Genomic DNA, 17,217 nt, shown 5'->3' on the forward strand with positions numbered 1-17,217 from the left:
GAGCTACTTAACCAGTTAACTACCACGCATCCAAAATAGAAATCATCCCCACATGCCAAGATATTCTGAATTTAATTTTAAAAATCAATTTGCAATGAATATTATAAAAATAAATATATTACTCACAATTCGGGTGTTCTTGAATATTTTCAGCTGAAAATTCTCCCGAAAAATGATTTAAAGTTAGTCGAGGCTGCCACTTAGGGAAAAGATTTTTTTTTTTTTTTTAATAGACGCATGTGGCGTGTGGGGAAGGTCCGCCACTTGCATCAATAGACGCTTATGGTGTACAATGGGTTAATAATTTGTGGTTAAATCAGTATACAGAGGTCACTTTATTATGAATGTGTAATCATATTCAAGAACTAAGTCAAATTATAAAACATATATTTCTCACCTTACATAATTTTTCTTTGTTTTGTCCAGTCAACAACTGACCCATTTTTGCATATGCTAAGTTATCTCTATAACTATCTTTAAGTGTTACCCATACTCCTCTCAATAAAGTAAAGCATCATTTCCATTTTTCCCTGCTTTAGTAGAGACTAAGGACAGTAGCAAACATAAAAGTAAAAATTGTTGCATACCTAGCATGTTTGAATGCATCATTATCTTTCCCCAAACATGACCGATGATTGAACTAGGGATGGTGAACATCATTTCCCCACCTCCCTCTCTTTAAAGGCACAGTTCTGCTATTTTCTATGTCAGTGTTGCTTCTGAGAAGTGCAAGGCCATTCTGCTTGATCTTTGGTACACAACCTGTCTTTTTGCTTTCTGAAAGCTTTATCATCTCTTTATTACCACTGTTCTGATTTTGTAAAGGTATGTCTAGTGTGAGCCTTTTTCATTCATTGTATTAGGCACTCAGTGCATTTTTTTTTTTTTTGTCAATATGAAATGTTTATATTTGTGGTGAAGAAGTTTTCTTTGTAAATTTTCTGAGGTAATTTCTTCCTCTCTGCTGGATACCTAGATATTGGATTTCCTAGTTGGATCCTCTAATTTTATTTAATGTTACACATCTCTCCCCCTCTCTCCCACTCACCAATTCTCTCTCCTCTCCTCCCCCCTCTACCCACCCCTTTTCGCTGTCTCTCCTCCCCATCTCCCTTCTCTTTCTCTTATTTTCTGAGGACCTCTTCAACCTGATCTTCTATATTACAACTATACTAAATGCTTTTCAATCTTCAACATTCCACTCTTATTCTTACCTCCATGCCATAGCACAGTAATACCAAGAATATTCTCTCCATACTCCCAACACTAACACCTCCTGCCTCTGGAGCGTCTCATTTTTAACTCATCATTTAAATCTCACCTCATATCCTGGTCAAAAAAAAACCAAAAACAAAACACACACACACACACACACACACACACACACACACACATCACATGGATGCCTAATAAGCTCATGTGTTTATGCTCACTATACTTTTAAAATTTGGTATATGATATCAGAATGTTTGTTATTTTATTAAAATTTAAGAAGTATTTATATATTTTCAGTATATATTTATATTAAAATTTTTGCCAAACTCTTAAAGCACAGCAGCAGAACATATTTTGAAAAACACTGCATAGAGGAACTTCAAAATAATTCAGGATAACCCTAGCTGGTTTGGCTCAGTGGATAGAGTGTTGACCTGCAAACTGAAGGGTCAAGGGTTCAGATTCTGATCAAGGGCACATACCTCGCTTGTAGGTTTGATCTCTGGCCCTGGCCAGGGTGACTGTATGGGAGGCAACCGATGATGTGTCTCTCTCACATTGATGTTTCTCTCTCTGTCCCTTCCACTCTCTCTAAAAATTAATGGAAAAATATCCTCGGGTGAGGATTAACAACAACAAAAATGAAGGATCATAAAGAGGGAAAAGAGGATTTCAGGCAGGACAGAAAGAGGAAAAAGAGTAAGAATAGAAAATTAAAGTAAGGGCACAACTCATGTTTGATAAGGAAAGTTCCATATCACTGAGTAAGTCCCAGAAATGATCCATTATACTCCTTTTGCTATCTTTGGCCTGCTTAAAACAGGATGGAGGTAGCCTTTCCATGTGTTCTGGAGCTTATCCAAGGGGCCAGAGAAAAGTAGTAACTTCTTACTCAATTTCCAAAACCAATTAAATCAACTCTACATATTAGGATGATATTTCCCACCACTAACAATGACAGAAAGTTTATTCCATAAATATTAAAAGCTTAAAATGTATTATGCAACTTAAAGTAGCTCAGAAACAAATCATGAAAACTACAATCAACCGATCGAAAATATAGTAGAATAATACCATATCTTTTTCTTTAAACAAAAGATGTTTGGAAACTATGAAGAAATTCCATATTTGAAAATTTAGGGCAAGAGAGGTGGGAGAGGTTGGAGAGCATGATGCCACAGAGAAAGATAAGGCTGTGGTGCTGACACAAAACTAAGCTCAAGATTTGCATTTTTGCCAAATTTCATTTATTACCTTTAATGCTACAGAGTTAAACACACATGTAGCTTAGCTTGAATATGATACATTACTTATATATCAACTTTGGACAGATCAAACTATTACACAGACTGAGAAAAATCAGGAACTCCTACTGATAGAAATCAAGATGAATTCAGCATCTTATCATTCTCAAAGCAGCTATAAATATGAAATACCTGAATAGTTTGGCAAGCATGGCTGCCATTGTTGGTGAGGATAGCAGAGATGGCCTGAAGTGTCCTTCCTGTTTCTCCCCAAGAAGCCACCAGACTAAAGAGGCAAGCACAGGAAAGTGCTGTCAGAGACTGTCCTGTGCTGTCATTCATGCCAGTACTTCGAACAGTGATTTCCAAAAGGAGCTGGAAGAGAGACTCTGTAGATAAAATAGAATTCAATTATATTCACTCAACGGACAGAACATTATATGCATATATTTATTTATTTTTACCTTTGGCTCATTACAAAAAAAAATATTTAAGGCAGCTTGAATACTTATTTTGCATTAGTTCCTTTTAGTTATCCTTTTTTTAAAAGAAGTTAGAAGATTTATATACAGAGAACCTTAGAAAACATTAGTTCAGTTCCTCATTTTTATCAATAAAGACATGGAATGTATCCAAGGTAATTTATAAGAAACTTTCCTTGAGGCATTCACATATGCCAGAAACATCCTATTAAGTAATAGACTATTTATTGCACTGATTTTACCTTTAAGGGAAAAATACGAGCTTCTTAAAATGTTAAGTGCCCAGAAAATTATGTATTTATTTGCAAAACAACAGAATATATAAAATATGTGCTGTAATTTACTTTATTATAAAACTAGAGGCCCAGTGCATGAATTTGTGCACAGGTGGGGGGGGGCAGCTGGCCCAGCCCCAACCGGGGTGGATCAGGCTGGGCCTATCTGGAGGAGGAGACAGTGGGAGGTTGGCCAGCCAGCCCGCCCAGATCTGGGCCCAATCAGGGCTTGGCCAGCTGGGGGGAGGGGCCGTGGGCAATTAGCTGGTGGCCCCCGCCCCTGATTGGGGTGGGGAGGCTGACTGGGGTCAGGGCCAACCATGAGATGGGACTATGGGTAGTTGGCCAGCCAGCCCTGCCCCTGATCGGGGGCCAATTGGGGGCAGAGCTCACTCGGGGGAGGGCTGCAGGCCAATCAGGGTGGTGAGAGCCCAGTGGGGTGGGGCTGGCCAGGGGGAGGGGCCACAGGTGGTTGGCCAGCTAGCCCTGCCCCTGATTTGGGTATGAGGGCTGATCTGGGGTGGGGCTGGGCAGGGATAGGAGCTGCAGGAGGTTGGCCAGCTGGCCGCACCCCCTATGGGGGTGGGGGGCCGGGTGATCAGGGGTGGGGCAGACTTGGGGGAGGGGCTACGGGAGGTTGGCTGGCCAGTCCCACCCCATCCAGCCGGTTCGCTGGCTGCAGTGGGCATCATAGCAACCAGTTGTTCTGGTCGTTACATCATTCTGGTCACTGGCTTTTTATATATATAGACTACCTTTATTGCTAACATAGCAGTTCACACTTACAGAGGTGATGTGTAATTCATTTTATACCCTAGAAAAACCTCCAATCCAAAAAAACCGATGTCCTCCTCCTTTGATTAGTAATGAAAATGGAAGCACAGGGAGGTTAAAAGATTCTCCTAAATCATAAACCATTTAGTGGCAAAGATGGAAAAATAACACATGAATGTTCTATGGCTATCAGAAGTCTCCACATAAAATTCCCTGAACAACTCTGCCCAAGATTTAATCAACAGACTTCTGGATACCTCTTCTCTAGAAGGGAAGGGGAATTTGAAAATCTTTAAAGAGTGACTACTCAGTCAGAAAAACTGAGAAAGATAAAGAGAGGGAGAAGGAAAGGGGAAGGAAGAAGGAGAACGAGAAAAAGAGAATTAATGTATCACAATTCTCTTAAAATTACAAAGCCATTTAGTTTGTTTTTTTGGGGGGCTTGGGGGGTTTTGCTAACTCATGGAAATCTAGGCTTCCTCTATTCCTCATCATCCATGCCTAATTCTTAATTAAGTCCTGCCAATTTTGCTTCCTAATTAATTCCTCTACTTTTCTATCTCATTACTATCTTCCCAACCCATGCTATCTTCATCTCTTTTTTTAAAAAATATATTTTATTGATTTTTTACAGAGAGGAAGGGAGAGGGATACATCAATGAGAGAGAAACATTAATCAGTTGCCTCCTGCACACTCCCTACTGGGGATGTGCTCGCAACCAAGGTATATGCCCTTGACTGGAATCGAACCTGGGACCCTTTAGTCCGCAGGCTATCCACTGAGCCAAACTTGTTAGGGCCTATCTTCATCTCTTAATCAGACTACTAAAAAGTTTTCATAAATTTTAGCTCCTACCATTCACTTTTTCCTCTTTATAGCCAAAGAGAATTTTCAAACCAAAAATCTGGTTTTTCACTTAGTACCCATTCTCTTCTTTGTTAATTCCTTTTGCTCCTCTTCCTTCTTTCTAGTCTCCGTCCCTTTCTTCACTTGTGTTTCCTTTTTCCATTTAACCTTCCCCTTTGCCTTCCCTTCACCTTTCCCTCCAACTATCCTTCCTTTCCTCCATCCTTTCATCTATCCTTCTTTCCATCCTTTGTCCTTCCTTCCTTCTATTATTATCCTTCGGCCCATTAATCTTTTAATTATTCAGTAAATACTTGCTAAATTCTTCCTATACATCAGAAACTATTCAAGGTTAGCATAGTACATTGGCAAACAAGACAAAGAATGCTTCTGTCATCAAAATGTTAGATTCAAGTGAAAGGAAACAGTGTAAGTGATATAAAATAATGTTTTAAAGCATAAGAAAATACAGGGTAATTTTCCATTCCTCCTAGAGCACTAATCAGACTCCTTTAACATGGCCTATCAAATTCCACATGATCTAGTCCCTGACTTTTTCCTCACCTCTGACAAAGCTGTCTCTCTTTTTAGTCATTTTCCTTCCTGTCTCAGAGCCTTCCCGCATGCTGTCCTTTCTGCCTAGAAACTTAGTTAATTGCTTCCTACTTACCCTTTAAATCTCAAATGCCACATCTTGAGGGAAGTCTGTTATAGACTCTCAGAGTTCCCTCTGCTTTCTCCTATGCTACTCCACATTTGAAATCATATATGTGTCCAAATATCTGATGCTAAGTCCCATAACAGCAATAACAATGTCTGGATTGATTACCCTTGAATGATAGCTCTTAGCACAGAACATAGGAGGTGCTATTACATTTAAGTAACTACTTGAGAACATATATTATAACCTTAAATTGAACAGAAGTATAGATATAAAGGAATATTTTTTTAACTATACCATTTGTAAACCAAAATCCATTTAAAAAAAAGAAAGAAACTTAGTGTATAATAATCATCAAGCTATTCCATTAGCAAAAGTGAAACATATACATACATTTCATGAAATATACCAAAATAGAAAAAAAGTATAACTAATGTGGTTATATTAGAGCAAAAGAAAAAAGCAGACAGATTTCAATATAAATTTAGTTTAAAAAAAACAAATTACTTACATCTTTGATCTAATGAAACAAAATAAAATATATGAAGTGATCATAAATCCTTCAAAAGAAAAATAAGTCAAAGTAGTAATCAGAAAGAAGCACTTAAAGGATAGAAGAGACTAGCAAATCAAATCCAGCAATGTAATTTTTTAAAATACAGGAGATAATGGAACAAGTAAAAATATTTCCTCAATAGATATTGTATCATCAAATGTCAATCTTAAATTTAAGTTATGAATTTAATTTAATACCAAAAATGGTTTTTTCTTTTAAATGAATCCTAAAATATATGTGGAAGAATAAGTATTAAAGTATTTTTTTAAAAAAAAGGATAGAAGAGATAACAAAGGTTAACAAGAAAATAAAGGCAAACAAATTAATCAGATGAAAGTTTTGATAGAAGATGATTAAGCTAAAGCACACATTATAATTTCAAAACTCAGTATTATGAACAAGATCTATTTTTAAAATAATAAATGAAAGGGAGTATTTAGGTATAGGCTGGATACAGAAAAAAGTATATAACAACTGATAAAAGACAACAGAATGGTAAATAGTCTAGGAGAAGAATGACTATCATGTTGTTCAAAGTAAGAAATAGGATATACAGGTGTTAGTGGATATTTTTTTAAAAAATATATTTTATTGATTTTTTACAGAGAGGAAGGGAGAGAGATAGAGAGTTAGAAACATCGATGAGAGAGAAACATCGATCAGCTGCCTCCCGCACACCTCCCACTGTGGATGTGCCCGCAACCCAGGTACATGCCCTTGACCGCAATCGAACCTGGGACCTTTCAGTCCGCAGGCTGACGCTCTATCCGTTAGTGGATATTTTTAATATTTCAATTTGTTAATTGACAAACCGTAGCTAAGAATAACTAGTAAAATATTCTAAGTAAAATTAATCAATTAATCAATAAATTCTTCAGTAAAATGCCATGAAGTCAAGTAGTGCATTACAACAGTAATACTTGTGCTACCATGTTAATAACCAACAAGCATGACAGCTTTTATTTGGTGGTAGCATTTAATAACATGGGGTGGGAAGCCGGGGGTGGTTGGGGATGGCTATTGTTTTTAAAAATCCTCAGCTTGCTTTCATAGCCAGCACTCCCTTCCCCCACTAAAATAAAACAACAAACATCAATCACAAAAACTAATCATCATATATGACTGAAAAAGAATAATCTGACATGTAATTAGGTTCATGAAATTACTTCTCACATGTAGATCTAATGAAATCCAAACAGTCAAGTAAAGAAGAAGGATCAAACTCTAGTCCAGATCAGCAGTGTGATCCCCAGACTGGGAGTATTGGCATCGGCTAAAAACTATTCCAAATGCAAATTCCTGGGTCCCGCTCCAAATCTAGAGAACCAGAAATTCCACAGATAGGGCCCATGTGACTGATACATGCAGATGCTTGAGATTTAAAAAAATGCAAACTCTTCAAAGGGATGGATAGCTTCAGAGAAAAGCAATTACCATTTTCAAAATTAAGTCTCCATCTCTATTTCTATTTCTTAAAAACTCCTAAGTCAATGGCATGTAAGCAAGTATTTATAGAATTCTAATACACTTTAAAAGAAAGCAAAGATTTTTATTTAATAGAAGTTGGTACTAATTTAGAAGCTTTATAACAAAACTATACTTTTATCTATTATGAATTTTTTTAAAAGCCCTTTGTTTAGAAACATATTGCGCTGGTAGCATTTGTCCTGTTTTTCTTTTTAATTGTCCAGAGCAACATATAAAGTTAGAAAAAGTCAGTACTAGATATTTTGGCCAAAAGTTTAATAAGAATAATTTAAGTTAATAATGACTATAAAGCTTGAGGATTACTTCTGGGTACCAAGGATTTATGTTTTGCTATTTATCATCAGAATAATAAAAATATGTCTGTCTGTACATGAACTGTAACTCTTGAACCATAACTATGGTAGAATATAGCAAAATACCTTAAAATTTATATCCCTGCTGTTTCAATACCATAATTAAACAAAGACTGCATTACAGGTTGCTGTATGTGCTTCAGGAGAAACTCTTTACATTAAAGACTTCAATGCCCCTGAGTTCTTACCTAGGACCTCTGGTGGCTCTGACTGGAGGCCTTCTGGCTGCTGACCCTGAAGCACGTTCAGCAGGGCTTGGAGACTCCTGAGGCACAGGGATGGATGAGAAAATCGTGTCTCCTTGATCAGTTCAAAAACTTCACAAAGTCCCACCTCAATGATCTATTTAAGATGGGGAAAAAAAGAGTATACCTTATAACCAGACAGTTTAATAGGAACAGCTTACTTCCAAAGCAAATTATTAATGCTACAATATTTAAAAAGCAAAAAGAAACACATTTTTTTTTTTAAAAAAAAAGGAAGACCCAATATGTTTAATTTTAAGATTTAGGTTTAAAAAACCATTCAGTTACATGGATGGTTAAAAAATAGTGACACTGTTTAAAAAGCAATTTTAGAAGGAAGCCATAATAAAATATCATGAAAACTGTTTGTAACAGTGAATGAAGTACTATAGAATTCATTCACTCAGAAAAAATAAACTATTAATTTACAAAGTTCATTTGGCTATACTCAAGCAAATAGGCATTCTTTTTGTTCATAATCATGTTAATTGCTACTTAGAGCCAGAAAAAAAAGTCAACAAAGCATACATGGTGAAAAGATAAAAGTAGGAGTTTTTCACCTTACCCTATCCTATTATGGCACAATTGTCATATTATTTATAGACAGTGCCCCTTCTTCTTTTAGGTTTTATCATGAAAAGAATTTAAAACTGCCTAGCTAAAGTATCACTACTACTTGTACTTTATCTTATTATTCCTTATCAGGATCTAGCCAAAGATAAATAAGGCAGTAACTAAAGAATTAGAAATGTGATGAACTGGTATAAGGAGGTAGCTTCAGACTGATATACCAATAGATAATGAAATTCCACTTCTCAGTTAATGCCAGATATATGATATTTTCAGGTGTTAAATTATTTGGAGAAGTAACATAAAAAGTTAAAGTAAGAACAATTAGCATCAATTTATCAAAGCATTAATACCATTAGATATAATAATGGAAGAGTATTCTCTCTACTGAGATGTGTGCATTAATTCATACATATTATATATATACATACATATATATATACACACATACATATATATATGTGTGTGTGCGCACACACACACACACACACACACACACACACACACTAGAGACTCAGTGCACAAAATTATAGTCCGGGAGCCCTCAGGGGTTGTCCTACTGACAGCTTAGCTGCAGCTGGCCTCTCTCTGCGGGAGGCAACCAGGCTGATCAGAAGAAGACGCCACCCCCATCACCCCGCTGCTGCTGCCACTGCTGGCTGCCGCAGCCACCAAGCTGTTTTCATCAACATGGACTCCAGTCCCTTCACCATGAAAAAATAACAACTTTCTTTAGGGATGGTCAATTTACATATTTGTCTATTAGTATAGATCAGTGGTTGGCAAACTGCAGCTCACGAGCCACATGCAGCTCTTTGGCCCCTTGAGTGTGGCCCTTCCACAAAATACCAACTTCTGCACATGGGCCACGAAATTTCAATTACACTGTACGTGCGCGCCCGCACGTGGCATTTTGTGGAGCCACACTCAAGGGGCCAAAGAGCCGCATGTGGCTCGTGAGCCACAGTTTGCCAACCACTGGTATAGATGAACTTTGAAATTGCACTGTACACTTTTTCTTTTTTAAATATTTTTATTGATTTTAGAGGGAGAGGGGTATATATCAACATCGATCAGCTGCCTCCTGCACACCCCCTACTGGGGATTGAGCCCAAAACTGGGGCATATGCCTTGACTGGGAATCTCTTGGTTCATGGGTTGATGCTCAACCACTGAGCAATAGCAGGTCAGGCCTGGTCTGTTTCTTTAGTAACAGGGTAACTGGTGAGAAGGCAAGTCACTGACTACAAACACTGGAGGCTTTTACAATGAAGTGGGGAGGCATCTAGTAGAAGCAGAAAGGACCCCATTTTCTCTGCTCCCAGACTCCTTCTACAGAAATGAGGGCGTGTGTGTATATCTTAATTCTTATACACTCCTTCCACAAAAATTAAGCAAGTGCCCCCTTCTCTTGATTTCCTTCCTTTCTTACTAAATGGCCAGTTTGTCTAGAAATTTCATTGCTTCCTGCACTTCTTCCCTTTTTATCTCTTCTAGAAAAAAACACAGAGAGTGCTTATTTATGTTGAGGGTACGGATTTGAGCTGGGGACCGCTAATATTGTGCTACTCTGATATCCAGAGACTGATGGGTGGGACTGAGGCCAATGAGCCAGACAAGACAGTAGATTGAACAAGCTCTTTAGGCTCATCACTGCCAGGCTGCAAGGAAAATCCAACGAGCGGCCTCTAGTTGGGAGGACGATTTCTCCTCTGATGGGAGAGGAAGGTAGGATGCCAAACCAGGACTTTGGTCATTAGGGGATGGGACTTCTGGCCTCAAAGAGGATTAAATAGCACCTCTGATGGGAAGACTGGAGGATGGGATGCCAAATGAGAAGTTTGACCATAAGGAAAGTGGAGGACAAGCTACTTTAGCTCCTCCATCCCCAGGTTAGGTCTCCAGCCCTCTCCAGCTTCCTGTGGCTATCAGAAAAGCCAGCGTATAAATTCTGTTTGGTTACCTGCCAGTCTGAAAGCTTCTCCTGTGGCTTTGAGCTTTCTGCTTGAATAACTGTGTAGCCTAACCAGAGGTGACCAGAAATTCAGTCAGAAGCCTCAAATGACCTGACCCTCTAAAATGGGAAACAGGAATCCAGGCAGCTTGTTCCTTAGTAGGCAGTAGTCCAAACACCCAGTGGTGACGTAAGGAGTGGGAAGGCAGGCACTGAAGATCAGGCCTGGAAAATGCTATAGATAGCCGAGTATGGACTTGGGACCTGGAGTTAAGCACCTGTATTCACATCCGGCTCCGTAAGGCCATGGGCAACTTAAGAAGTAGCCTACATTTCCTTATAAATGGTAAGGATTAAATGAGATAACCCATTCAGAGTGCAATTGGCAAGTTCCAACACAGAGTAAGCACTCAATATGTGTTAACTACAGTCCCAAGGAATCCTAATCCATCCTGCCAGAGAAGTACCACACTCACACCCGTTTCTCAGCTCGCACATTTAACCAGAGGGTTTTGGCGTCTACTGGGTTGGCTTTCCATCCATGATCTCCGCTGGAAGCAGAGCCCCACCGCATCCGAGCAGAGGCAGCAGCATCTATCAGGAGCTTTAGCCTCCTACGCAGGGGGCAGGCTCTCCTTCGGGCTGCGGCACGGTCCACGGCCCTCTGTAGGTGGTGGGTCAGGGCCCAGCTGATCTTCATTTCTGTTAGGCTTCGGGGCTCCCTTCACTCCCTGCGCCCTGCCGCTCTCAGGGCTCACCGGGTGTGCCCGCCTGGCCTGGGCTCTCTGATGCCTGGAGCTCTGCAGGCGACAGGAGCCAGGAGGAGAAGCCGCGCGCAGGGCTGGGATGACTCCTTAGCGCCGAGGCCCGTGTCCAGCCGGAAGGGAGAGGGGCGACCTCGGCCAGCCGGGCCCAGCCCGGGGTTAGTGGATTGCTCCCGGCCCCGGCCCCACTGGCTACCTGGCGGAGGCCGCGGCGGAGCTCCGGGGTGAAGGTGTCTCTGAAGGTGGCCTCGCAGACGGGCCAAGGCGGGGAGCCGCGCCTCACGCCTGGATAGGCCGCCACTCACTCCAGCAGCTGCGGGTTATGCAGCCAACACACTTTACACTTTGAGGCCTGACTTACGGTCACTGAGAACAGCACACTATACTTCCTGCTCCCTCAATTTTAGGAAGAAAGAGTATATAAGGAGAAAACTATGTAATACATCAAATACAGTATGATTTCATTTGTGCAGACATATATTTTTAATGTGTGTATATAAAAAGGTTTCTAGTGGGTATTTTTGGTTATTAGGATTTTAGAAGTACGTTCTAACTTATAAAAAATTTTCTGCATTTTTCAATTATCTACAATATGTACTAACTTTATAATTAGCAAAATAAATCAACAAATGTAACTTAAATAGTTCATTAGGATAATCAGATAACGCAATAAGCTTTAATACGTTCAATAATAAACCATAACTACCAATGAACATGGTCTTCCACTTCTCCTCAGAAAACAGTCTTTTGTGAATTTTCTGAATTTTACCTTTACTGTTGCTTTCAAATAATTAAATCATGAAGACTCTCTATTATACCTGAAAGAACACAAAATCCAAATGACTCCCTGATACAGCCAATCCAATATCACTACTGAGAAAAGTGAGATAAAAACATACTTGGCATAAGAAAAATGACTGAATGAGCCTTTCAAAGTTTTATTTTCCTCTCCTACAATCATATATTTCCAAAGGTGATTTTATTATTTCACTAATAAGTGTGAACAAGAGAATTTAATTACATCACATTTAGATTTAATAATTATCTCTTTGCCATTAGAACTTGTATCCTATTCTATTACAATCCTGATTATCAGTTCTAGAACTTCCAAAACACATTTTTAAAAGTTCAAGAGGAAAACCGAAGCAGATTTATATACTACTATCGAGTGAAGTATACTGTTTCTTAAAAACTTTTTATATAAAGTAAATATCTGGTACAGACAACATTTACAAATAACAAAAAATAAAAATCTAGAGGGGAGAGAGAGGCAGTCAGAATGCTATGGGTTAGGGCAGGGTGGGAAGTGAAACAGGTGATGTTTTGGCAGCCACTTACATGACATAAAGGATTGACACAGAAGAGATGATGAGGTCTTTAGGGTTTGAAGTGATTGGAATTTGAGGGTAGGCAAGAAATGCTGGCATTTTGCTTTTCTTTTGACAGGTCTGTGCCTTTGTTCCAGATGCTAGTCTTTTATGTCAGTTCTTTCATTTCTCTGTTGTTCCTCTCGTGCTCCTCCTGAATGTGTGACTTACTTTCCTTCTCCTCACCTAAGGTTTCTTTCTCTCTTCCTTTTTCTCTCACATAATGGAGAGAGTTTTTTGTTGTTGTTAAAGTATCCTTTTGAAACAATTTTTTCCTCTTTTTGACTTTTAAAAGTTAAAATAAATTTGTTATATAGACCTTGCTTGTCAGGGTTTTTTTGCTTTATGTTTTTTGTGGGTCATTAATCATCAACATTTTAAAAAAGACTTTTTTTTAATCCCCACCTAAATGTTTCTACATTAAGTTTTTTTTTCTCAAGTTTTTACACAGCTCAAATTGTCTTTGATTAACTAATTTCCAGATCCTCTAAAGAGTGCCAAGTTTTATAGCTACATAATTGTTTTATTATTATTGATTTTGGACAGAGGAAGGGAGAGGGAGAGAGGGATAGAAGCATCCATGATGAGAGAGAATCATTGATCAGCTGCCACCTGCATGCCCCCTACTGAGAATCGAGAATGCAAACCAGGCACGTACCCTGACCTGCAATCTAACTGTGACCTCCTGGTTCATTGGTCCACACTCAACCACTAAGCCACACTGGCCTGGGTAGCTACATAATTTGTAATAATGAAATTTAGGAGTCACACTTCCCATCTAGTCATATTTGAGGCTAGTCATGCCAGATATTTTATTAAAAGAAGCAGACTTACATAGACAAATTTCCTTCTTAATTCAGTAAAAGTTTTTGAGTTTATAGCTTAGCTTATATTTATTATATTATTATATTATATTATATTATATTATATTATATTTATTATATTATTATATTATATTATATTATATTATATTATATTATATTATTATATTATATTACATTACATTACATTACATTACATTACATTACATTATATTATTATATTATATTATATTAATTATATTATATTATACTAGAGGCCCGATGGACAAAAATTTGTGCACTCGGGAGGGAGTGGGGAGCCCACAGCCCGGCCTGTGCCCTCTCGCAGTCTGGGACCCCTCGGGAGATAACCAGGTGGCAGAGGGCAGGCCTAATCCCTAGGTGCAGCCCCTGGTCAGGCTCAGAGCAGGGCCGATTGGGCAGTTGGGGCGCTGCCCCCTGTCATGCACAGAGCAGGGCGGATTGGGAGGTTGCGATGTCACCCTCAGTCACGCTCAGCGTAGGGCCGATTAGGGGGTTGGGGCCCCGGCCCCTGTCACACTCAAGGCAGGGTCCATGGGGAGGTTGCGGCGCCACCCCGTCACACAGAGCAGGGCAGATCAGGGGGTTGGGGCGCCACCCTCTATCACCCACAGAGCAGGGCTGATCAGGGGGTTGGGGCGCAGCCACTGTCACACTCAGGGCAGGGCCGATGGGGAGGTTATGGCTCTACCCCATCACACACAGAGCAGGGCCTGTGGGGTGGGGTGGGGGGGGCACCGCCCTCTATCACCCACAGAGCAGGGCCGATCAGGGGGTTGGGGCACCGCACTCTGTCACACACAGAGCCACAGGGAGATCAGGGGGTTGGGGAGCTCCTCCCTTTCAGGCACAGAGCAGGGTGGATAGGGAGGTTGTGGCCCCGCCCCCTGTCATACACAGAGCCACAGGGCGATCGGGGGGTTTGGGTGCTGCCCCCTGTCACGCTGATCCCGGTGCTGGGAGGCATATTACCCTTTTACTATATAGGATAGAGGCCTGGTGCATGGGTGGGTCCCGCTGGTTTGCCCTGAAGGGTGTCCTGGATCAGGGTGGGGGTCCCCACTGGGGTGCCTGGCCAGCCTGGGTGAGGGGATGATGGCTGTTTGCAGCTGGTCACACACCCTTCAGGGTGGGGGTCCCCACTGGGGTGCCTGACCAGTCTGGGTGAGGGGCTGAGGGCTGTGTTCAGGCTGGCGGGTGACTGAAGCTCCCAACCACTCCTTTTTTTCTTTTTTTTTTCTTTTTTATTCTGGGCCAGCTTTAGCTCTGGCTCCAGCTCTGAGGCCTCTGCTGCTGAAAGCAGGTATCTGGTTTGTTTGGGTTCTATAATCGAAACTCTGTTTCAACTCCAGCTCTGAGATCCGGGCTGGCTGAAAGCAGGTTTCTGGGGTTTTGTTTAGCTTCTATATTTGTAACAATGTTTCAAACTGCAAGCTCAGAGGCCGGCAGGGCACGTTGGTTTCCTCTGTCACTGAACCAAGCAAGCTTCATGTTAGCTTCAAGCTGCCTGGCTGCCGGCCGCCATCTTGGCTGGCAGTTAATTTGCATATCGCCCTGATTAGCCAATGGGAAGGGTAGCGGATGTACGGCTAATTACCATGTTTCTCTTTTATTAGATAGGATTATATTATATTATATTCAAAATGATGCAACACTGTCCCAACCCTTAAGGAAGTTATGTGTAGTAAGGATAGGAGGCACGTCTAGTGTCTTAAGTGTTGATAGGGGCATGGTAGGTATAGTGGAACACACCAGGGAATATGGATGCAACACTGACTGAAGATGCACTTTTAGGCAGAAGAAACAGCATCATTAGGAAAGTACCAGTGGTCTATTTTGGCTAGAGTGGAGTGGTAGAATAGGGCAAAAGGCAGAGAGCAGGAGTTTGGCCCATGAAGGGCCTAGATGTCATGTAACCACTTTCAGATTTTGTCTTGTGAATTGGAATTATTGAAGATTTTGAACAAATGAGTTTGATCAAACTTCTATTTTTTAGTAAAGATACTGGTTGTTGGTAAGACAGATCCATGAGAGAGTGGTGAGATTAAAGCAGTTAGGCAATATGGCAGTAGTCTAAAAAGTATTAATGGGGGTTGGAATTAGTGTAGTGGCAGTGGTGGGCATACAAGAAGCTTCATTTCCCTGGATATAAAGTATTTCCTAATAAAATGAAGATTTCCTTGAAAAGTAATAAAATTTATTTGCACCTACACATTTTCTTATTTGTACCTAACCTGGTGTTTATAACTACAGATATCATTTATTGAGCAGGCATGCATTTGATATTTACTAATTCACAGAATCTTCACACTACAACTCTATGAGTAGGTATTATCCCCATTTCATACATGTCAAAACTAAGGCACAAAGAGGTTGCATAACTTTCCCAGATTCACACAGCTAGTATGTTTAATGGTGAGTATTTGAACCCAGGCAGTTTGACTCTACTCCCCATGTTCTTAATCTGTATACCCTTTTTCCTGATGGATCAGTATTTGATGAAAAACTCTTTATTAATTATTTGGATAATCTGATTTTCTTTGAAAGATCCCTTTTGACTTAGAATCTTTTTATAGTTTCAGAATCTTTTTATAGTTTCAACTATGTTAAAAAATGCCTGATATTTTATTTTTTAAATACTCATTAAAACCATTCTAAGGGTTGGTTGTTTTCAACTGTGCAGTATCTTTTCATTTCAACTACAGCTTACTGTTCAAAATCTGAAGATCTGTGTGAAAGATTTCTCTGGGTTTTTATTTTCCTTCCCAATGCTAAACTTAAGCTGGGTAATTATAGTACAGTGTGAATTACCCACACATAGAATAGAATTGTTATCAAAAGTATATTACATAGCCTCATATCCTAACTTAACAATATATTTTTCCTCAACCTCCCCTAATTAAGTATAAGAAATAAGAATTAGAGACCAGGATCTCTAACTGGAGAGGTTCACATGGAAAGATGAGCCAGTTTGTTTTAAGTTAAAGAAAAAAGCTACTGGAGGAGGTACAATTAAGGACACTGAAAGATAGGGACTAAGGGAAAGAGAAGAAATAAGGACACCTGAAGATGGTTGTTAAGAGGCTGAATGAGGAAAGTCACAAAACCTCTATTACCCTATGAAATAGGAAGCAAGTCATCTGCTGAGAATAAGGTGAGAAGAAATCAACAGTAATAATTAAGGACAGTGATACCCTTAAAAATATCCACCATGAAGTGTGTGAAAGAAACCAGATCAGAAACACAGGTTGTACCTTAGCTGCTATTTCCAAGTAATAAAATATTTATATGATACTAGAGGCCCGGTGCACAAAAATTTGTGCACTCGGGGGGGAGGGGGGTCCCTCAGCCTTGCCTGTGCCCTCTTGCAGTCTGGGACCCCTCGGGAGATAACGACCTGCTGGCTTAGGCCTGCTCCTGGGTGGCAGAGGGGAGGCCCAATCCCTAGGTGCAGCCCCTGGTTGGGCTCAGAGCAGGGCTGATTGGGCGGTTGGGGCGCACCCCCTGTAATGCACAGAGCAGGGCGGATCTGGAGGTTGCGATGCCACCCTCAGTCACGCTCAGGGTAGGGCCGATTGGG

General features: G+C 40.2%; 1 protein-coding gene across 18 annotated transcripts in view; it reads right to left on the bottom strand.

Annotated features, from left to right (window-relative positions):
* MYCBP2 (MYC binding protein 2) overlaps positions 1–17,217 on the bottom strand; it is a 300,050-nt gene that overhangs the window by 225,260 nt on the left and 57,573 nt on the right. For all 18 annotated transcript variants that reach the window (XR_009451352.1, XM_059684877.1, XM_059684883.1 and 15 more), the window contains exons 4-5: positions 8,084–8,237; positions 2,652–2,848 (exon numbers count right to left, since the gene is read on the bottom strand). Coding sequence is in view for 17 of the 18 variants with exons in the window: in XM_059684877.1 (XP_059540860.1) it covers positions 2,652–2,848; positions 8,084–8,237 (351 nt within the window). In the remaining variant the exon portion in view is untranslated. The remainder of the gene's footprint in view (positions 1–2,651; positions 2,849–8,083; positions 8,238–17,217) is intronic.

This window comes from Myotis daubentonii, chromosome 2, assembly GCF_963259705.1.
Source record: "Myotis daubentonii chromosome 2, mMyoDau2.1, whole genome shotgun sequence".
In the NCBI taxonomy this organism is placed as follows: Eukaryota; Metazoa; Chordata; class Mammalia; order Chiroptera; family Vespertilionidae; genus Myotis; species Myotis daubentonii.